Source organism: Capronia coronata (genome assembly GCF_000585585.1).
Source record: "Capronia coronata CBS 617.96 chromosome Unknown acBCG-supercont1.5, whole genome shotgun sequence".
Taxonomy (NCBI): Eukaryota; Fungi; Ascomycota; class Eurotiomycetes; order Chaetothyriales; family Herpotrichiellaceae; genus Capronia; species Capronia coronata.
In genome coordinates, this window is record NW_006912897.1 from 2,192,153 (window position 1) to 2,211,191 (window position 19,039).

A 19,039-nucleotide genomic window follows, 5' to 3' on the forward strand; every position below is an offset into this window, starting at 1 on the left:
CGCTTCCGCCGAAAACCGCAGTGCCGGTTGAACCTGCAGCAGGCGGGCCCGCGACAGCTGGTCAAGGGACGGCTGGTCAAGCGACATGACTTGCCATTTTTGCATCTTCCGTACGAATGCGACCGCGGCTGCGACAATTGAGTGGTGTTTTTCCGCATCCAATGCCCATGCCAAAAGTTCTTCTGGTTCTGGCTCTGCTCGTTGAGAGTCGGAAAGGGTACTGGAGCCAGAAAGGGTTCGAGCTGGGTTGCCCCTACAAAGGACACTTTCTATTTCTCAAGGGGTTTGATTTTTCGGTTGACTTTCACTTCCGGGCCAGGGGTCCCTTCGGCTGTGGGTGTATCGCAAAGGACCCGGGAAAAAGGTGTTTTGATTCTTCCGCCCTTCTACGGAAGCGACTCGTGCGACACTAAGGGCTTGCATCCGACATTACTGCATCGGCTTCTGATTCTGGTCTGCCAACGGGATCGTTGGTGAGGCTAGGGACTCGGGGCCAGTACCGATTTACTTCGGGCCCGAAGCTGAGCGTTACGATTTCTGGGCTTCTTCTCTACCTCCCTCGGTCTTGTCTGGAGACTTCTGTCTGATTTACCTTTTACGGTCCAGTTCGGGCATGTCAGTCCATGAAAGACATGAACACGGAAATGGGCATGGGCATGGGCGTGTGCATGGGCAGAACGGGTCATGTGTGATTGTCGCTGTTGCTGTTGCGTGTTTTGAAGTCTCGGTAGCCGGGTTCCAATTGCCAGCGAACAAGAATTTCTTGTGTCTGGTTCGTGTCTTGTGCTTTTCACTTCTAGATACCCTCATCACCCGTACCAGCATTATTAGATAATGTACCTTATTAGGTACCTTCTAATAAATGGCTTAGCTTGGCTTCCTTAGCTAGGTAACTACTGTAGGTATTGCTTCAAAAGTGGTTACCCATAGAACCCTTCTGCTTCTGCTTCTCTCGGCATGAGATGACTCCAGTTCAGTGGTCCAAGTTCTACCATCGATCTAGATTCTGTTGTGATGAGCCATCAGTTTTTGTCAATAAGGTACAAGGACTAGCGGTCCTTACAGAGAACAGGTATAGTAGATAGAGTCTTTCCGAAAGCGACGACGGGGTAGAAAGTGTGGATTACCGTGGTACATAGTGAAGAACCGGGACAAGGTGGTTGGTGATGGGAAGAGTATTGGAAAGTAAAGAGATGAGATGAGATGAGCGGGAGAAGTACGTTACGTTAATGGATGGATGGACAGATGAATGGATCATGTCACTATACAAGTAGAGAAAAAAAAATTACATACTTAGGGGTATAAGGTATACAACACTCCGTAACTCCTCTTCTCATTGATATCGGGCTGCCTGTCTGCCTGCCTGCCTCTGGAAGTATAAGTAGGAGTAGGAGTAATACACCACTATTCCCAGGTTCAGATCAATCCTCCTTCTGGCACATGTCTGTTTGGCCTTGCCTTTGGTCTCGGTCTCGGTCTCGGTCTCGGTCTCGTCATATCGTAATATCGTCGTAGCAAGTGAGGGCAGAAGTGGTATCCATTCAACCAGTATGTCCACCTCCACCTCCAGTTCCACCATCTCCTCCTCCTCCTCCACCTCCACACCACCACCACCTCCAATCCAGTATCGCCTGTCTAGCAACAGCGAGCCGATGGCGATGATGGCTAGACCCTCGATTCGTACATGTGATTCAGCGTGCCGTTTCTCTGCAAGCCTGTGCTGGTGGTGCCGTTGTCCTTTCCTTGCCTCGTCGTCTTTAGGCCAATACCAATGCCATTTCCGTAGGAATTGTCATTGTCAGTCGACGCTGCTGGTGCCGCAGATAACACAGGGAATCGTCCTTGACCTTGACCATCACTCCAATCTTGAATTTGGGGTTGTATCGGAGCTCGGCTCCATGTTTGTTGCGACAAAAACGGTTGTTCCGGCTGTTGGAGTCGCAACCACTTGTTCTCCCGCTCCTGTACATGTGGCATAACCTTCTGCATACCTCTGTGTTCAAGTTCGTCACGGCGAGACTGTAGCATTTGGGCGTCGGCTTGTCCCTGCTCCTGTCCCTGTCCCTGATCCTGCCCGTCCGAGGTGACCGGCTTTGGTCCACTCATCTCAACCGCGCTCAATTCAACCGCCACGCCAGGCTTTTTCGAGTCCGCCCCATCGAACCCTCGACTTCGCCCGCCAAAGTCCACGCCAGCACCCGCGCCCAGGAATGCTTCGTGCTGTACCTGCACTGCGCGCATATACTCGCGCCGGGCACATTCGATCAGCAAGATCGTCAGAAGGACCATGCCCCATTCCAAGACATCCTTGACCGTCGCCAGCGTGCCCAGCATGTTCGCAAGTCCTGGTGTGCCGATGTCCTTGAACCGCGATTGAGGACACCATCGAGGAACCCGGCCCTGTGTGCCCGCCAGAATGGGCGCCAATTCGCAAGATGTGCAGAGAATGGATTGGGCGAGCCAGGCTAGGAAATGGAGGACCGACACACCCAGAATGAACATCGTGCTGCTCACGCCGTAGTTGGGGTCGTATGGTGCTTCGTGTGCAGGGGCTGGGCTCGGAGTGTTGTTCTTGTTCTTCTTCAGGTACGGTGGGGTTGGGAGGCCGTTGAACTGTAATGCTGCGAGATGCGCGGTGGCATAGACGAGAGACATCAGCGGGATGGCACCGACATAGAAGACTAGCGACCTGGGTTGTAGTCAGTAAGATTAGTCCAAGTGTTCATTGAGCACTCCAGCTTATTGGGATGGATGAGGGCGAACATACAGCCAACTCCCTGTCGCTGCTGTCATGACTTTCGCCCAAGCCGCATATTTGGACGAGGCTATGAGGAGGAACAGAGCCAAGACGAATGAAAAGATGAGAAGAAGGACCTGGACGACTCGGAGGTCCATTGTTCGATGCAATAGAGCAACTTCAAGCACCAGCGCGGCTCGCTTCGGTTCTGTGTCGACCTGACTCGAATCAAGATCAGAAGGTTGAGTGGCTGCTTGGCTGACCGCTTTCAGCAGAAGATAAGCCCTAGATGGATGACTGAACAGTCGCAAATGTTCCGAAGTCAATCGAAAGAGCGAAACACCTTGGGTGGCGTCCAGCGCTCAGCGCCAGCGCTTTGGTTGGAAAAGAAAAGATCGTGAAGCCGAGGCCAGGAAAAGAATGAATCTGGTCAGTCCAGCTTGCCTATATCAGAGAAAGAAACAAACAAACAAGAACAGCGAACACCGGGCCCAAGAAGAAAAAAAGGAAAGACAAGACCCCGCCTGCCTGCCTGGCAGGAGGGAAAAGCAAAGAACCAACTAAAGGAGTCCTAGTAGATGAGAGATAGGCGAAAGGCCACCGAATGCAGGTAGGCATGAAACCAAAAGGTTCCAGCTACGCAACAAGCGACCAGGTTGTAGGGGCTCCCGGTACGCAGCGCTCATCAGGATGCGCTCAGTTGATGTCATCACAGATCCCTTGGGTAGCAGTGCCCTCATGTGTCATTCTCATGGTGGGCGGCTGACCAGGCGTGTTTCGTCTTAGGAGCATCAACTTCAATCAGGTGTCGTGTGTCGGCAAGAAAGCTGCAGTAGGTATCCCCTGACAGTATGATGTGATGGCTCTGTACATGCAGCAGCTATCAACCTCGGGATGACATGAGTTCGCGTTGTGGGAGTGAGATGTGCAAGGAGGCGGACAACCTCCTGTAGCAGATCATGGTCCGTGGGGGAGACGAATCGACTGGGGTCAGGTTCAGATCTCATGCAGATGAACCGATATGCCAAAACAATCAAAGTGCCAGATTGAGCTTCTTTCACAGCGACTGGAGGTCTGCACGTAATCAGCAATGTGTAGAAGTCCCGTGGCGGCTAAACATGAGACTGTTTTTGTTGCAGATGGAATGTTTGAATGTTTGAGATTCTGGCGATCGAGCAACGTTGAAGCAGATCCGAGACATGGCGCTAGGCTACAACAGGCAATATATGATCACATGACCGGACAGCCTTGCACAGTCTAACACGTGATAAGGCTGTGCCAGAACAGGGAAACAGCCTCACATATTGCTCTCGAGTGCGGCCATGGGAGAGACACGAGACACTGCCCAGTAGTATCCACTGATTGGATTCTTGAGATCGTCAATATTCTTTCCATTGAAGCCGGGTATCGTTCTAGACCTAACGCCATGCAACACAACCAATATACCAGGTCCAAAACCTAGTTCAGTACCGATGCGACAATCCCAATAGCTCCAAATCAATTTCTATCATGATTTATAATAACCCAAGCTCCCTCATCATAATCGTCGCAACTGTGATAACTTACCAGCCGCCGCCACTCAAGCCCGCAATTTGCGCGATGCGTTCGGTATCGCTAAGCTTGCCATTCGTCTTCTTCTTGCCCACGTCGCTCTCGACCTGGCGGAAAGTTGTGTACGCCAATTTGGCCAATGGCACACCAACCAAGCAGGACCAATGACGCAGGAAATCTCGAACATCCGGGATATCGATACCATTGATCACAGTGGTGGCGGCGTTGTTCTGGAACTGATTTCCGTTCGTATGTTCGTACTCAGAAGGGCCATTGATAGTTGCATGTCCATCCGTCATGATCACATCTCCGTCCGCGTTGTCATAGTCCTCCTCCGAATCAGCTGAATAGTAAGCCTCGTCCACTCTCTGCAGCCATTCCTTCTGACTCTGCGGACCAGCCGTGTTCGTCACTTCCTCGCCCCTTGTCTGCGGCAGTATGCTCACCACATCCTCGACCTTAATCTGTCCACCACCATTGGTGCATCCGCCAGGACAAGCCATAACCTCGACATATGCATAATCGCTTCCGCTGTTTGCAGCCGCACCGGCGCGTCTGGCTGCGCCCGGAAGTTTTGACTGTTTCGCCGGTTTCAGCTTGCGTACCAGATTCTGGATATTTCGAAAGCCGTAGTATCTTGCGCATTTCATCAGTGTCTGTCCAGAGGCGGATAACAGGAGGTATTCCATGACATCGGCGTTGCGACCTCGCTGTACGGAGATCGTGCTGCCAGGATGATTTGTTTGTTCGGTGGCCATGATGTGGTAGAGATAACCGCCCGAAGATCCAGCTGGAGGAGATTGTTCGGACCGCCGCCGAGATTTCGGGAACAGGAAGGTGGAGATTCTTGAGTCGGGGAAAGGAGAGCGCTCAGGGGGTGAGAGGGGCTTCAATGGCATTTGAGATAGCTGCACACCCCGCGCGTCCGCAAGAGACAGGAGCTCGCGAGACGTGATCACACAATCGACATCTCGGACCGGCGAAGTTGATGTGTCTAGGGTATCCGACGGCGACGGCTGCCACCAGCGGTCTGTGAGTTCCTCCCGGCTTGCCTCGAGTTTCTTGTCGAAACACGGCATGATGGCCAAATGCCAGATCTGAGACGGATGAATCCCAAGGGTCCGGCTTAGCACCGATTTCAACAATGTGCCAGACAGTGCTTGGGGAGATTTCAAGGTGGACAGATGTGGAAGAACATGAGGATGCGTCTTCTCCGCGTAGCAGATCCAACCTGGACAAGCCGAAGTCAAAACCGGTTTTGGCTTCGACGGATTGGCAAGTGATTCGGCCACTTCTTCTGCTCCAAGAACAAGACATGCTTCTCTTAACTGATTTGTATCGACCACGTATGTGAACCCATTCTTGTTCTGGCCACCTATCCGCAAGCCCTGCGCTCCACTCAGAAATTGTTCAATCATAAATCCAGCTCTTCTTTCAGATATGCCATATGTCGCCGCCAGACTCGCCCGGACCTGCGGGCTCACACTGGCGACGAACAGTTTCGCATCTGATGGCTGTGGCTTATGGCCATTGACAACCCCGTTCGGTCTGTCGACCAGGCTTCGGACATTAAGTGATGGATATGAGTCAAGTGTGTTGAGAACTTCGGTATGTGACTGCAAGGAGACAAGGACTGCCTCGGCGGAAGTGACGCAGCCCGAACATGCGAGGCAATCGGTCAGAGAGATGGAGGCGGGTGCAGGGTTTTGCGCCTGTACTTTATCTTCGGTCGTAACTTCGTAAGGATTGTAGTCTTCTTGTTTCGGGAGGGTTTCGACGGGTTTGATGCAGGCAACGCCAGGCGAAATGAAGTCGTTGAGGTCGTCTGCACTTAGAATGGCGCTCATGGCCGGCGAGTGGCGACCGCGGCGAAGGAGGAATTGAAGAATGTACGGCAGTCCGCGTTGGCAGATACTTCGAAGGTCTGGCTGCCTGTGTGTCTGTCCATATGCGACAGATGAGTAACGTTGAAATCAAGAAAGCTGTACTCGACAAGTTGAAGTCTGAGGCGAACAGGCCTTTTTGTTGAAGACTTGTTCGACCAGTCTTCAAATTATTATTAATGCATGCTTCCCCCCGACGCCGGTTCTCGGAATTGGTTGATTGCCGCTACAGCCAATCAAACGTACTTTTCACGGGTCAGTTCCTTCTTATCGATAACGATAAAGGACGAGGCTGGCCAGTCAGGGCTGACGCAATGCAAATCGTACATCTTGAAGAATTCTACTATGTATTCGACGTGTCCCAGTGCCAGCTTATCTGTTTCCTGTAAATGCTTGTCTGCATCTCTAAAATGGCAGGATGAGTTTCAAGCGCACATCTTACCTCCGTTTTATTGCCTACCGCCTGATTTCTAAGTATGTAGCTATGTTCGAGGAAGTCGCTAGTGAAGTTCGCGAGCGAGTCTGTACGCGTGTAAAGTTCGGCCCAGTTCCGCTGTCAGGATTCCAGCGACTACGAGATTCCTGCTGAAGTGATGTTGGAGTGGTTATTATGGTACATGTAGTGATTGAGGACACAGGAAGAAGAAAACACGTCGTGCTTAAAGCAGCAGGCTCGCAGTTGGCGTCCACGTGGCCTCTAAGCAATTTAGCACTTTGCTAATTCTGGTGCCAAGGTTTTAAAGGACCTTTGGGCACGTGATGCTCAAGCATCTTCAAGTTTCATCTTCCACAGTTCCAGCCTTTCTCCTTTGTTGAACTCAGATATTTTACATTCACCTGTTTGCATGTTTCGATCGTCTCTCGACACGACATCAACATGAGAGTGCCTTCGTCAGGTAATTCTCACAACGTGGCTTGTCCAGGTTGGTGGACTCCTCAACAACGGGACAAAGCGTCTAATAACTTCGTGGTTATTCTCTGCTCAAGCCTCCATATCACGTTCGAGGGATTTGCTGTCGCTTTTCAAGAAGAAACCCCCCAATTTCCTTGACTCAATCGTCTTCAAACCCCTGCTCCAATGCAATGCAGCGCAGTGTATCCAGTTCTATGCAGAAAACACCTTGAAATGCTCTACCTTTCCCGTGCCAGCCTCTGCCCTGTACTGTTTTGTCCAGCTTACCACTCCAGTGTCTGGGGAAAACTGGATATTTTTGAACACTTCTCCAAAGAGGTGGTCTCGTCCATGCCATCAATTGCATCACAGATTGCTGCCGCTTCTTCGTCAATCTCAGCAGAGCTCGTTATCCGAATAGCTGGCTGCAGCTTCTTCTTGGCCAATTTTTCGTTTCGTTCATGTTGAGCCAGGATTGCGAATAAATCAATGGTGCGGCCTAGATTGGTCCGAGTCAGCTGTACGTTTGACCAGCTGCGGTGTCACAACATACCTCCACACTGGTACGCAAACGGCGTCCTTGACGACTTGTCAGAGGTATCAGGTTTCGACAAATTGAGCAACTCCTTCTCCAACATCCATTTTTGCTGCTCAACGACCCTTGCCGGAACTTGATATCCTTTTCTGGCATATAGATCGCATCTCACCACCACCTCGGTAGGCGACCGGGGAAGTAGAGTCATAGTGCACCACAAGCCCGCACGGAGCTCTTTGACCATGCTCAACGGGCCGAGCAATGTCGCCATCTTCTGCTTGCGAAGTCGAGGAAACCATCCGAAAGGGTTCTGCGACCATTGACACTGACTCGAGAAATCGTTTGCTGATATAGCACTCTTAGGAACCAAGCTCGGCGTGGACTAGAACCGACTTACCAATATCTTTCCAGTTCGTGGCACAAGTCACGCTCACGCCATCCACGTAAGAGCAGCTCCCAAGGTCGACATGAGACTTGACATTATTGAAAGGGAGTTTCATCGTGCTCGCATCGAAGTTGGCAAACACCAACCCCTCTCTGGTCGTGATCAACTTGACCTCGAACAGACCATTGTCCTCGGGTACAAAGCCGGGAGATTCGTCGAATTTGGGCGCCTTGACCAGTCGACCTTCATCGTCATACTGCCAGCCGTGGTATTTGCAGGAGAACCGGGTGGATGTGCCACAGGGCTTACGAACCACCGTGTAAGCTCGATGTCGACAGATGTTGTGAAACGCTCGGAGTTGCAAGTCCTTGCCCAGGACAACAAAGAACGAGATCCCGGCGATGTCAAAGGCATGATAATCTCCGGGTTTATCAAATCTGCTGCGGTGGCATACGAACAACCAGGTCTTGGACAAGTCAGTTGCTGCAGCTCAAACGTTACTCTTTGCGGTGCACCAACCTTGCTAAAGAATGCCCTCTTCTCCAACTGGAAAATGTCTTCGTCCGTCATCTCGTCTTGCTTTTGCAGTCCTCCTTTCTCGGCCTGGTCGAGACCGGAGTTTTGATAGGAAGCTTTCTGGTCGTCGGGGTACAACAATGCATGGGCAAACTTCACTAGAGGCCGGCCTAGACAGTAAGCCAGAAAGGACAAGACGGAAACATAGGCCAGAAAAGCAAGGTCCGGTCGTGCCACGTGGCTTAGAAAGAGGCTCGTCGCCATGATTCGAATCTTTCCTTCTGCTCACGAACAGGACTCGGTAGAAGACGAGCACAAGCTGCGAAACATGGTCCTGTCATCCTATATGGCTACGGAACAACTATCCTCGTTCATATATTCAGTGAGAGATTAGGGACCAAGATTATGGACCTTATCATGAAACCAGATACACGCCGTTGCAGGTGTGGGATGAGCACCCGGTGGAGATCCGCGACTCGACGGCCGGACCATTTGGGCCCCAATATCCGGTACGGATATGCCAATGGGGTTCCAGCAGCTGGATTATCTCATGGCCATTATTACTACGATAAACATCGGATCCGAAGTGTCAGTGACTGACGCTCTACTATGGGTATATCATTGTTGCAGCTTTATCCACCCCATGATATCAAGGCTGACGCACAGGCTGTCAACCAGTTGGTCGACATAGACTTGCGCCATGTCCCGATTTGGAAATGCGATCCCGCTCGAATCGAGAACCGACAAGTCACTACTAGATTCGCTATTCGCTATTCGACGTTGGCCGAACAGCTGTGCTCTCCTCCTGCCGAAGTACTCCGCCAGATCATTTTCGCCAGAACGTCCAGCGAAGGGCTGTCTTGGAGATCGCGCCCTACTACGTATTCCTCGATTATCAACGCTGGAAACTTGACCGCGTTTCGGATCCGAAGCCATCATGGACGACTCGTGGAATTGTTGGGCACCCCGCGCTGTCCACACAAGGCTCGAGCTACGTACAACCAAAACCCCTTGATATACCCAGTCGGTATTTGGATGCCTGTTTCGGCCTGACTCGTGCAGATAGGGGGGTATATGTGATATGCTATATCCAACGCGTCCTTGACTATTGAGCGAGGCCTGGAACTGTTGTTATTGCCCCTGTGCCATCATATAATATATTATTGCAGTTGGAAGACTCCGACAGCTAGACCCAAGTCAACATACCCAGTGAGAGACTATCGACCGCATACCACTGTGGTGTTTCCATACCTCACCAGAGTTTACAACCACCGTCGTCTGATCCAGCATGGAAGCCACTTCCAGCAAAACCCTCCCGGCATCGTGGTACTGCTCGCAGAACCTCTATCACCTCGAACAGCGTGCGGTCTTCTACAAGTCTTGGTATCTCGTCGGCGCGGTTCCTCGGTTCGCTGTTGACAAGGAAGTCGAATATGAATTTGCCGGTGTCGCCATTGTCGTGCGGCACGATGGTGACGAGAAGTTCACAGTGACGAGGAAATCCGATGTACGTTTTCCCCCCAAGTTTTGTGATGCGATTGTTTTGTTGGTTTGATATTCGCATACAACATCTCGTTCTTGGTTGGCATAGGATACTCATTCTCACGTCTCAAAGCACCAACGTCTTTCTGCCTTGTCCAAATTCCAATTCCAATTCCCGATGTTGTCTGCTACATTTAACCCTTAACCCTTGACCCATCTCATCACTGCCACGATCACAACGTCCTCAACTTGTTGTCAAACCGCTCGTCCTGTTCCAAAGCTAGTCTTGGTCTTGTTCACATTCACAGTCATATGTTTCCATTCTTTGCAAGAACAACTGTCTCATTCTCCCCCAAACCATCCAGGCCCATCAACTCAACCACTTCCTAACCCCGACCGGTCTTCTCTTCACGACCATCGACCCGTCCGCACCCTCTTTCGACGACTGGTTCCCGCCATCGCTCCTGTCTCTTCTATCGAGATACGACTTCCGGCGCCTCCCACACCGCCGTTCTATCAAATACCCCGGCCGGTTCAACTGGAAGACGATGGTGGACGGGTACCAAGAATGCCTGCACTGCCAATACACGCACCGGTCGTTCAGCGTCAAATACCCGCCGACCTTCTACGAAGTGCACAACCACCACACGTACAGCCGACACGTGGCGGACCCGACGAAGCCGGACGACGGGTTGTTTCTGTACTTCTTCCCCGTGTGCACGCTCAACCTGTACGGCGGCGGCATGAGCAGTTTCCGCGTCTGTCCTGGCGACAAGGTGGGCGAGACGCGCATGGAGTTCGACTATTATTTCGACGACGGCAAGGGCGGCGTCGAAGGGTTTGAAGACTACTTCAAGTTCGTGAGGAAGGTCGCGCTGGAAGACTACGAGCTGTGTGAAGTCGCCCAGTCGAATCTGGAACGAGGCGTTTATTCTCAGGGCGTGTTGAACCAGACCAAGGAGAGTGGTGTTTTGCGTGAGTTTATTTCTTCCCTTCTCTTTGTTTTATTCTCTTCTCTTCCCTTCTTTTCGTCTTGTTCATGTCTTTAAAAGAGGTCCTGTGCATGGCTGACTGACTGACGCAATCTCTCTGGAAATGACAGACTACCAACAACTCACCAGGCAAATGGTGGTGGACAAGTTCAAAGAGGAAGAGGGCGAGAAGAATGCCTTGACGCCCGTGAGTAGTAGGGCCAGTGCCTCTGTTCAGGAGGATGGAGCTGGCCCCCAGGGGGTGGGAGTCGTGTCTGTATCGGCTTGAACGGTTGGGACGATATAGAATGGAACGGGATGGACTTGACTCAGGGATAGGTCAGGTCTGATCTGTCGAGACGCGCATATCGAGATTTTTGTATCAAGTTGTACCAAGCATATGGTATGGAGTTGTTGTCTTGACCGTGCATGCACATTCCAGCTCTCACACCCACTCCCGATGAATACAGCTCAATCCTTGTCTTGGACCGGAATGAAGTGTCGGATGATGCAGAGCTCCAATATTGAAGTGGTCGCCGGTTCTAGGTGACCGTTGCAATCGACTCGCTTGTATGATGGCTGTTGTCTACGATCCCAGCATCAGCCTCGATTTCAAGCTTCAGCTTTAGCTTCGGGTTCACGTTCTAGATATCAGTTCTCTCTTCGTGGAATTGACTTCAAAGTGGCTGTCTCAGTCTTCACTCCATGCCGGATGAATCCTCAACTGACATCTCCCTTCCTTGTGCATGTCCCGCCTACCATTAACCCAGCGTGGACTGGTATGGCCATTCCCACGGCTGCCAGACCACAGCATCAACGACGATTTCAACCTGTTCTCTTCGCTGCTGTCTGGGGACAGAGAATGCCCTTCAGGCCTTTGTTTCCCTCACACTTCATCCTGTACCAACGCCGTCATCGTCATCGTCATCGTCATCATCGGCAAGTTCCTGTTCCTCACAGATCAAGTCTTGATGCGCAGTGGCCGGCCTGGTCTCCGTTCTTTAATGGCATTGGATGGTGCGGTGTAATGTGGTTGGCAACCATTCGTGCTATCGTTGCCAATGATTCTGATTCGAGGTTATCCGCTTCTTCCATATCCGCGACGTAGTCTTCATGCTTCACCAGTGGCTGTGTTCAGCTGCTGCTTCGCCATACCCATCATCTTCGACATTCGTCTCATCGACACCAGCATCTTCATTCACAAACTGTTGGACTCTGTTGCCGTCTTCAATTATCGTCTCCTCGACACCAGCATCTTCGTTCACAGATTGTTGGACTCTGTTGCCGTCTTCCCACTCATCAACGCCTGTCTCTCCCGGTGTCGTGTCATCCAGCCTGCCATTATCCAGCATGGGATCCCTGGCAGTGGCGTCCTCTTCCACACCTGGACTTTTGCTGTGCTCTTCTTCCTCTCCCCGAGCATTCTCATTTATCCCTCCAACCGCTTCTTCACCGTCGCCGCCACTTCCCTCCTCGGCTGTCGACACTGTCGTGGCTGGGATAGCGTTTTTCGGCTTCTCCATCTCCTTTTCCTTTTCCTCAGCATCCACTTTGTCCAACTGTTTCAGTATGAACGCGATCGTAGCATCCCTGGCCTTATCCAGCAACCGCAACCTCTGCAGCGGCATCTGGGTATAATCGATCTTACTGGCCGACGGACTGGATTGGTTTTGTTCAGCTGGTGGTGTCGGATCCTGTCTCGGGGTCGGGGTCGGGGTCGTCTTCTCAGCCAGCAGGCCCCGCAAGACGACGATACTATTATCGCGTTCCACGAGTTGTTTTGCAAGTCTTGTGCGTTCTGCTTCTTCTTGTTGTGCTTGTAGGGCTTGTGATTGTTGTGCTTGTTCCCGTGGCTTTTGCGCATTCCCCGATATCCCTGCTGGACCCCCCGTACCACCAGTGTTCCCCAGTGGCAGCACCTTCTGGCGTTTCTCGTCTCTGGCGGTCGTCGGGTGAGCTTGCATTTGCAGTTGCAGTTGCATTTTCCATCTACCGATAGCTTCTTTGGCCACGTTCTCGATATGCGTGAATCGTACTGGACCGAGCATGATTCCACCGTACCAGCGCGCCACGACGATGACGCCTTCGACGTCCATGTCGATGAGGACGCGCTCGAGCCGCTTCCCTGAGTATTTTTCGTCGTCGTCGTCGGAGCCGACTGTGTAGATTACTCTGTTGCCGTTGTATCCAGTTGATGTGGTAGTGGATCTTGTCGTTCCTGATTCTGTTGGTGGTCTCGAGAAGGTGTTTGTCGAAATCGAGGTTGGGGCTGAGGATGATGTTGATGTTGATGTTTGTGTCGATGCGGTCCCTCCGAGCATAAGCGTGCGCTGGCCAGATGGTCGCCGCCAAGCTGCCATGCGATGGTCCGCGGCGGCGAAATCGGGATGTGCTTGTAGAGATTTGACGATCGAGGTCAGAGACGTCGCCGAGGTGCCGCCGCCGCTGCCAGCGCCCTTGCCCGAAGCAAAGACGCGTGGATGGTAATGCGCGACAAAGGTCGATGAGCGATCAATAATGGGATTCGAGACGTAGCAGACGTTGATGTCGTCGTGGTTGTCTCCGTCGTCGTCGGCGAAGGTGCGCTTGGGCGCTCTCGGAGTCGCCATGATGGGTGCGGTACAGTGCGACTTGAGCACAGAACACACCAGGATAGAGAAACAGAAACAGAGTTGAGAAAGCCACCGACAGAGCCTTTTAATCTTTCTGCTGCCGATGTCAATGCCAATGTCGTCCCTCTTCTCCTCCCTCGCTTGGCTTTAGCTGTCCCCGGGACTCCAATCGCCAACTGTTAGGTAATAATGGCCCGCAAGAACACAGTATCCGGTTTATTCGGCGCATACCTTCTCTAGGAGAGATTGCTGCTCTGGCGCTTCCCGGTATGATATCAAGACGATGCGACCTCTGGTGTGATAATCAGCCGATGCGCCGGTACAGAGTAGGCGGTGTCGTGGTTTGTTGATGCAGTTCGAGGCTCGCGGGTCACAACTCAAAAGTCACAAGTCACTCGAGATGTCCGTGCGATGGCAGCAACAGGAGGACTTGAAGCAAGTTGAGAAGTTGTGCTCGTCTGGCCCATTCTTGAGTAAGGCTTCAGCTAGCCATGAGCTGAGAATCAATGATCAAGGCGGAGATTTTGAGATGATTGAAGCTGGTCATGGGGGTTGCAGTGTGTTTATGTGTTGGTGAAGTCGATGAGGAGAAACGAGGATGGATTAATGGATGCGATCCGATCCGATGATACGAGCGTAGTTTGTCTTCCTTAATTACAGCAGTCAACACCCAACAACAAGAAATCATGAATAGTCACTGACGGCAGACAAGTATTGTCGATAGCTAAGATGATGGCTACAGTATCTATAGCTATCTCATCTCATTGCCCGGCCTCTGCAGGGGCTTATTAGTGCTGGACTCTTGTCCATTTGCTCGACGACAGGCTCAACTTGCCCGGCGCCGATGCTGTGTGCATGTACTGTGCTGTGCTGTGCTGTGCTGTGCTGTGCTGTGCTGTGCTGTGCTGTGCTGTGCATTGCATTTCCATATTGCTCCCGAAAGAAAAAGGTCTCATTAGTGCTGTTCATGCAGCTCTTGGATCTTGCCGTCACTCTCGCCTTCGCCGGGCGAGAAAGGTCTGCAGCAAACCGGTGGAACAGAACCCTCGCTCGCTGGCTTTGGCAAACAGTTCCAGCTATCCAACAAAACAAAAGCTCATGCTGCAACACTCTCCCCCCGATGACATCGGCCAGCATGAGTCGCACATCAAGAACCCTTGATGAAATATGCACATAATCGCCGAAAGAGGAAAACGCCGTGATCCAGGTCATTTGCAATTAAGCTCATCTATCGTGTGGTTGTCGTAAAAAAGGAAAAACATTGACGTTAATGTGTGTCATCTGCACAAGCACCCGTCCGTCTTGGGGGCCCAGAGCCTCTCCCGTAGTGTGGTGGTGGCTTCTGGTGCTCATGGTGAAGTAACTGGACTTCATCTCTTCATAACGAGGCTCGTGGCCTTCTTCCGTGTCATTTCTTCATGGTCGTCGAATCCTCCGCCTGCACAATTGGCGACGATGATCGTAAAAGTGGTATTCTGCAGACCGTATTAGATCTGTCTCTTTTGCCCCTCGAAGGTGACTGCATGGTGTTCCTCGCATGGCCGGTGAATAGGGTCTCATTCGAGGTATCCGATTGTAACAGCACTGCCCCAAAATCGGTCACGGGCGATGGCGACGCGGTGGTACTGTCGTGCTGGTCGCGCTCGATATACGCGATCGTCTTCTGCTGTGTGACGCCTTCTTTTGGTGCTTGCTTTCTGACGAGCAAGTCGTCATTTTCGGACTGCGGCTTCACAACGACGGCAGCTCTTGATCTATGGGTCTGTCGTTTCGACTCTTTCTGAGCCGGCTGGAAACTCGTAGCGGGGACAAGATCTATAGAGTCCGACTGTTTTCTCTGGAGCTGGACACGACGCTGAGCAGGACGAGTGGCGGCCTTGATGGTCTTGGAACGGTCAGGCACTGCTCTCTTCGACGTCCGCGATTTCGGTCTTTCTTGAGAGTTGGTTCGTTGTTTCGTTAGAACTAGTCTGGTGTTGACTGTCGAGGACGTCCGTTCAAGTCGTTTGGTCAGATTGCTGGCATTGCCACCACCAACCACGAGCATGTCGGACCAGTCCAAGTCATCATCCTCGTCAGATGCCACAGCGTTTTCATTGTTGTCCCCCTGGTCAAACTCGCAAGGCTTCTCGACTTTGCGAGTAGCAGTGTTATAGGCCTCCTGTGTTTCGCTGATAGCTGTCAGAGGGCTGATCGAGGTCACGCTCGTATGTCGATATGGTGACACGCGGCTCTGGCGAGGGTGCTGTTCAGGATCTGCATCACTGATAGGACTCGTCATGCTGGCCTTGGACATATTGGAGTCTCTTCGATAGTTCCCGGATCCATCTCTGAAGGAGCTTGCGGCGCTCGAAGTATTGGACGGGCAGAAACCGCGACTGACACGAGTCCCAGTAGTGGTGTCGAGATACTCCGTAGCAACGGTTTGCCCAGGGCCGGAGCTAGAACTGCGAGAGCTTCCCAGACTACTGGTGCGTGAGTGTTGAGTGCGGTATTCGCGCCAGGTTTCAACGTCCAATCCAGCAGGAGGGCAGTCGCCGAGATGATTCACGATAACCGTACCCATGTCATGCATGTTTTGATGAAGATGGTCCATTTGCCATTGTGCAGGTGCATTGATCGCTCTTCGATACCTCCCAAAGCCTGTCATCTGCGGCATGGGCGGTAATGGCTGGTGGTGGAAGTGCCAGACATTGTCGGAGCTGTAGTTTCTCTTCAGCTCCTCCGCGCTGAGATCTCGAGCGGTGATGTCGGGCGGACCAGGTGGCGTCTTCTGGGCGTTGAATGCGGGAACGACAGGGCTCGAGGCGCATCGTTCATAGACCGGTCTATGTGGAGGCCCGAAGGTGCCATGGACAGGCTTGCGACGTTTTGGTATAGAGGTGCTTTGGACCGATGGCGGACCTGGAGGGGATGTTTCAGTTTTGCAGTGAGGAGGAGCTGATCATCTTACGGCTAGTATATTCGATACGTGGTTCGTTCGCAACCTCGGTGATGAGTTTGAGGGCTGCCGCGGCATCTTTGTATTCCCGCTCCAACCTCTTTTGTTCGCTCCTCTCGGCCAGCGCTGTTCGTCCCAAATTGTCAGCTGTGGCTGTCCGTTTGCCGTCGCAGAAAATAGAGGTAGTGGCGCTTACCGCGACCGCCGACCAGTTTGATGAGCTTCTCCCAGGGCAGCATAATTGAGCCCAAGAGATCGGCTGGGCAGGGTGAGAGTGAGGGCGAGGATGAGGGTGAGGGTGAGGGTGAGATCGAGGAGCGAAGCGCGAAGAGCGAACTAAGGGCGTAGTGAGAGTTGAGGAGGAGAACTCTGTGCCAGTAGAAGATTGACCTGAGCGCTGCGCTCGCGGGAATTGGAATGGGAATTGACACTGCGACGGAGAGAGCAGACCTGATTGTCGTCGACGGCTCGGATGGCAGTGGAGGTGGTGATGTGAAGGGACATTACACGGTAAGGAAAAGCCAAACTGATGCAAACAGTAACTTTGACTCTTCTATTCATGCCAAACCTACAACAAACAGGCGGTGAAACGAGTGTGAATCCAGGAGAGGAAGAGGTGAAGTAGAATCTGGGAGTCTTCCCGCCGCTGTCACCCATTGATCGGTGTTGCTGTTGCTGTTGTTGCTGCTGGTGCTGGTGCTGGTGTTGCCGTCGCAGGCGCAGGCGGAAGTGAAGTCGACTTCTTCCTTCTGCTACTCTGCCAACGTCCTGCTCGTCGTCTTCTTCCTGCGTTCCCTCCTCTTGCACCGTCTTCCGACGTCGTTGGCACCACAGAGCCACGCCCTGGACGAGAGAGTTCAGATTCTCTCCCACCGACTGGAAACTCGGACAGCTCTTCCCTACCCAGAGCCGACAATCAACATCATCACACTGTTGCAAAGCCTCACAATGTTCAGTAATCGTCCGTTGGGCATCTATGGTCCCAAGCATTGATCAGAAGTCCTCGAACCAGACAGCAGCAAATGCAGACACATACACACATACACACACACCGCCAGCTTTAGAGGTCGTAAGGCAAGATGGAGGCAAACAAGCAGAACAAAGAGATCGTGGGGCGGATACTTATCCTCTCAACCATGGCGTACAGTTTCCCCAGGCCATGCAAAGCCTACCTCTGTCAACTGCAGAACGTGTCGCACAGGTCCCACGGGGAAGGATTTTGGGATGTCTTCTCCTTTGTCTGGAAGCCTGTATACCCCGGTCATCCCTGCTATTGCAAGTGGAATCCAGATCGTAATTCGATTGCCTGGGTATCTGCAATTGAACCAGGGCTAGCATCAGCAACGTCCCAGGTGGCACACCGACTTCTCGAGGAACACGTACCAGACTCTTTGGAAGGATCATTGGGTCCGAATCGTACCAACATCACTCCTCCGGCCTCCCTACGCCGATACCGGGCGAACGAACGAACAACTAGACAAACGAAGACTGCTTCGCTTAGCACGTTAGCACAGGCTGTACAGCTAGTCAGCGGCTGGGAGAGAAACACGAGTGTACATAGTATGCAATGATTTCACAGCTTCGCAAGGGGCCATTGTCGCCATCAAAACCAGCTAATAGCCATGTCATCAGATCTCTGACCATCTGGACCGACTCCCAGTATCAAGTCAGCCAGATCTAAATCCTCCCCGGGTGTCGTGTCCGAAAGACAGACAGCAGAGCGGAGCACTGATTGCGATGACTGGTTGTCCACATGGCAGCCAACAGCAAACAGAACCAAAAACGACACATCACAGCACTGGAAGAACATGAGGTGCTCTGAATCTGGGATCAAGTGCGAAACCCCAGATTCACACGTCGGTTGCGTGATGATAAAGCCAGGCATGGTCAAGTCATCTGCAAGAAGCCGGCGGGCATCCATTCCGTTGGCAATTGGACGTTCTTTGGGGCATAGACGAGACCTTTGACCAGGCCAGGCATGCAAACGATAGCAGACACGTATGACAGGTGTCGAGCAACGCCATCCAGGCCTGAAGATCAGAACCCGGAGTCCTCAGTGGACGCTCGAGCAGACAGACTTGCAACCTCTGTGACGATGGCCGCAGACTGGCTCTCCCCAAGCCACCCGTGTCTGCCGCCTCTTGCGCAACCACAGCTACTGTTTGTCGTCAGCAACGCGCGCACTGGGACAGAATTTCTGGAGTGTGTTGTCCTGAAGCTGGCCCAAGATCGGGCTAAGGAGGCCTTATCAGCCCTGGAGCAAAGCTTTGAGAACTCCAACTCCTCCTGTTGAGCCCTTTTCCCGCCCCGTTCCAGATCTTCGGTCTTCTTGTTTAGCCCCCAAGAAGCACGGACCACCAGACTTGGCATGGCAAAAATGACGAGCAAAAAGGAGGTTGAACAATCTACATGACGACGGCGGTGAGGTGAAGATTTGTTGATTGATTGCTAAAGAACAAATAACACAAGACTCGGAACACAGGATATCACATCACCGCACACCAAATCATCAGCGCATTCTTTCAAGGATTTGA

General features: G+C 52.3%; 6 protein-coding genes across 6 annotated transcripts; 1 reads left to right on the forward strand and 5 right to left on the reverse strand.

Annotated features, from left to right (window-relative positions):
- Positions 1–1,665: 1,665 nt before the first annotated feature.
- A1O1_06457 (uncharacterized protein) lies at positions 1,666–2,895 on the reverse strand (the record flags this gene model as incomplete). Its single annotated transcript, XM_007727336.1, has 3 exons — positions 1,666–1,742; positions 1,854–2,689; positions 2,768–2,895. The coding sequence occupies 3 exons, from the start codon at positions 2,893–2,895 to the stop codon at positions 1,666–1,668; spliced, it is 1,041 nt and encodes a 346-aa protein (XP_007725526.1).
- Positions 2,896–4,299: 1,404 nt separating this feature from the next.
- On the reverse strand, positions 4,300–6,135 carry A1O1_06458 (ferredoxin hydrogenase; the record flags this gene model as incomplete). Its single annotated transcript, XM_007727337.1, has 1 exon — positions 4,300–6,135. One exon carries the CDS (start codon positions 6,133–6,135, stop codon positions 4,300–4,302), a length of 1,836 nt encoding a protein of 611 aa, XP_007725527.1.
- Positions 6,136–7,347: 1,212 nt separating this feature from the next.
- A1O1_06459 (uncharacterized protein) lies at positions 7,348–8,763 on the reverse strand (the record flags this gene model as incomplete). Its single annotated transcript, XM_007727338.1, has 4 exons — positions 7,348–7,562; positions 7,617–7,943; positions 7,996–8,449; positions 8,503–8,763. The coding sequence occupies 4 exons, from the start codon at positions 8,761–8,763 to the stop codon at positions 7,348–7,350; spliced, it is 1,257 nt and encodes a 418-aa protein (XP_007725528.1).
- A 1,024-nt stretch (positions 8,764–9,787) lies between these two features.
- Positions 9,788–11,241, forward strand: A1O1_06460 (uncharacterized protein; the record flags this gene model as incomplete). Its single annotated transcript, XM_007727339.1, has 3 exons — positions 9,788–10,006; positions 10,347–10,956; positions 11,084–11,241. 3 exons carry the CDS (start codon positions 9,788–9,790, stop codon positions 11,239–11,241), a joined length of 987 nt encoding a protein of 328 aa, XP_007725529.1.
- An 829-nt stretch (positions 11,242–12,070) lies between these two features.
- On the reverse strand, positions 12,071–13,561 carry A1O1_06461 (uncharacterized protein; the record flags this gene model as incomplete). Its single annotated transcript, XM_007727340.1, has 1 exon — positions 12,071–13,561. One exon carries the CDS (start codon positions 13,559–13,561, stop codon positions 12,071–12,073), a length of 1,491 nt encoding a protein of 496 aa, XP_007725530.1.
- A 1,411-nt stretch (positions 13,562–14,972) lies between these two features.
- A1O1_06462 (uncharacterized protein) lies at positions 14,973–16,744 on the reverse strand (the record flags this gene model as incomplete). The annotated part of the gene is made up of 3 exons (XM_007727341.1): positions 14,973–16,468; positions 16,518–16,631; positions 16,702–16,744. The coding sequence occupies 3 exons, from the start codon at positions 16,742–16,744 to the stop codon at positions 14,973–14,975; spliced, it is 1,653 nt and encodes a 550-aa protein (XP_007725531.1).
- Positions 16,745–19,039: the final 2,295 nt, after the last annotated feature.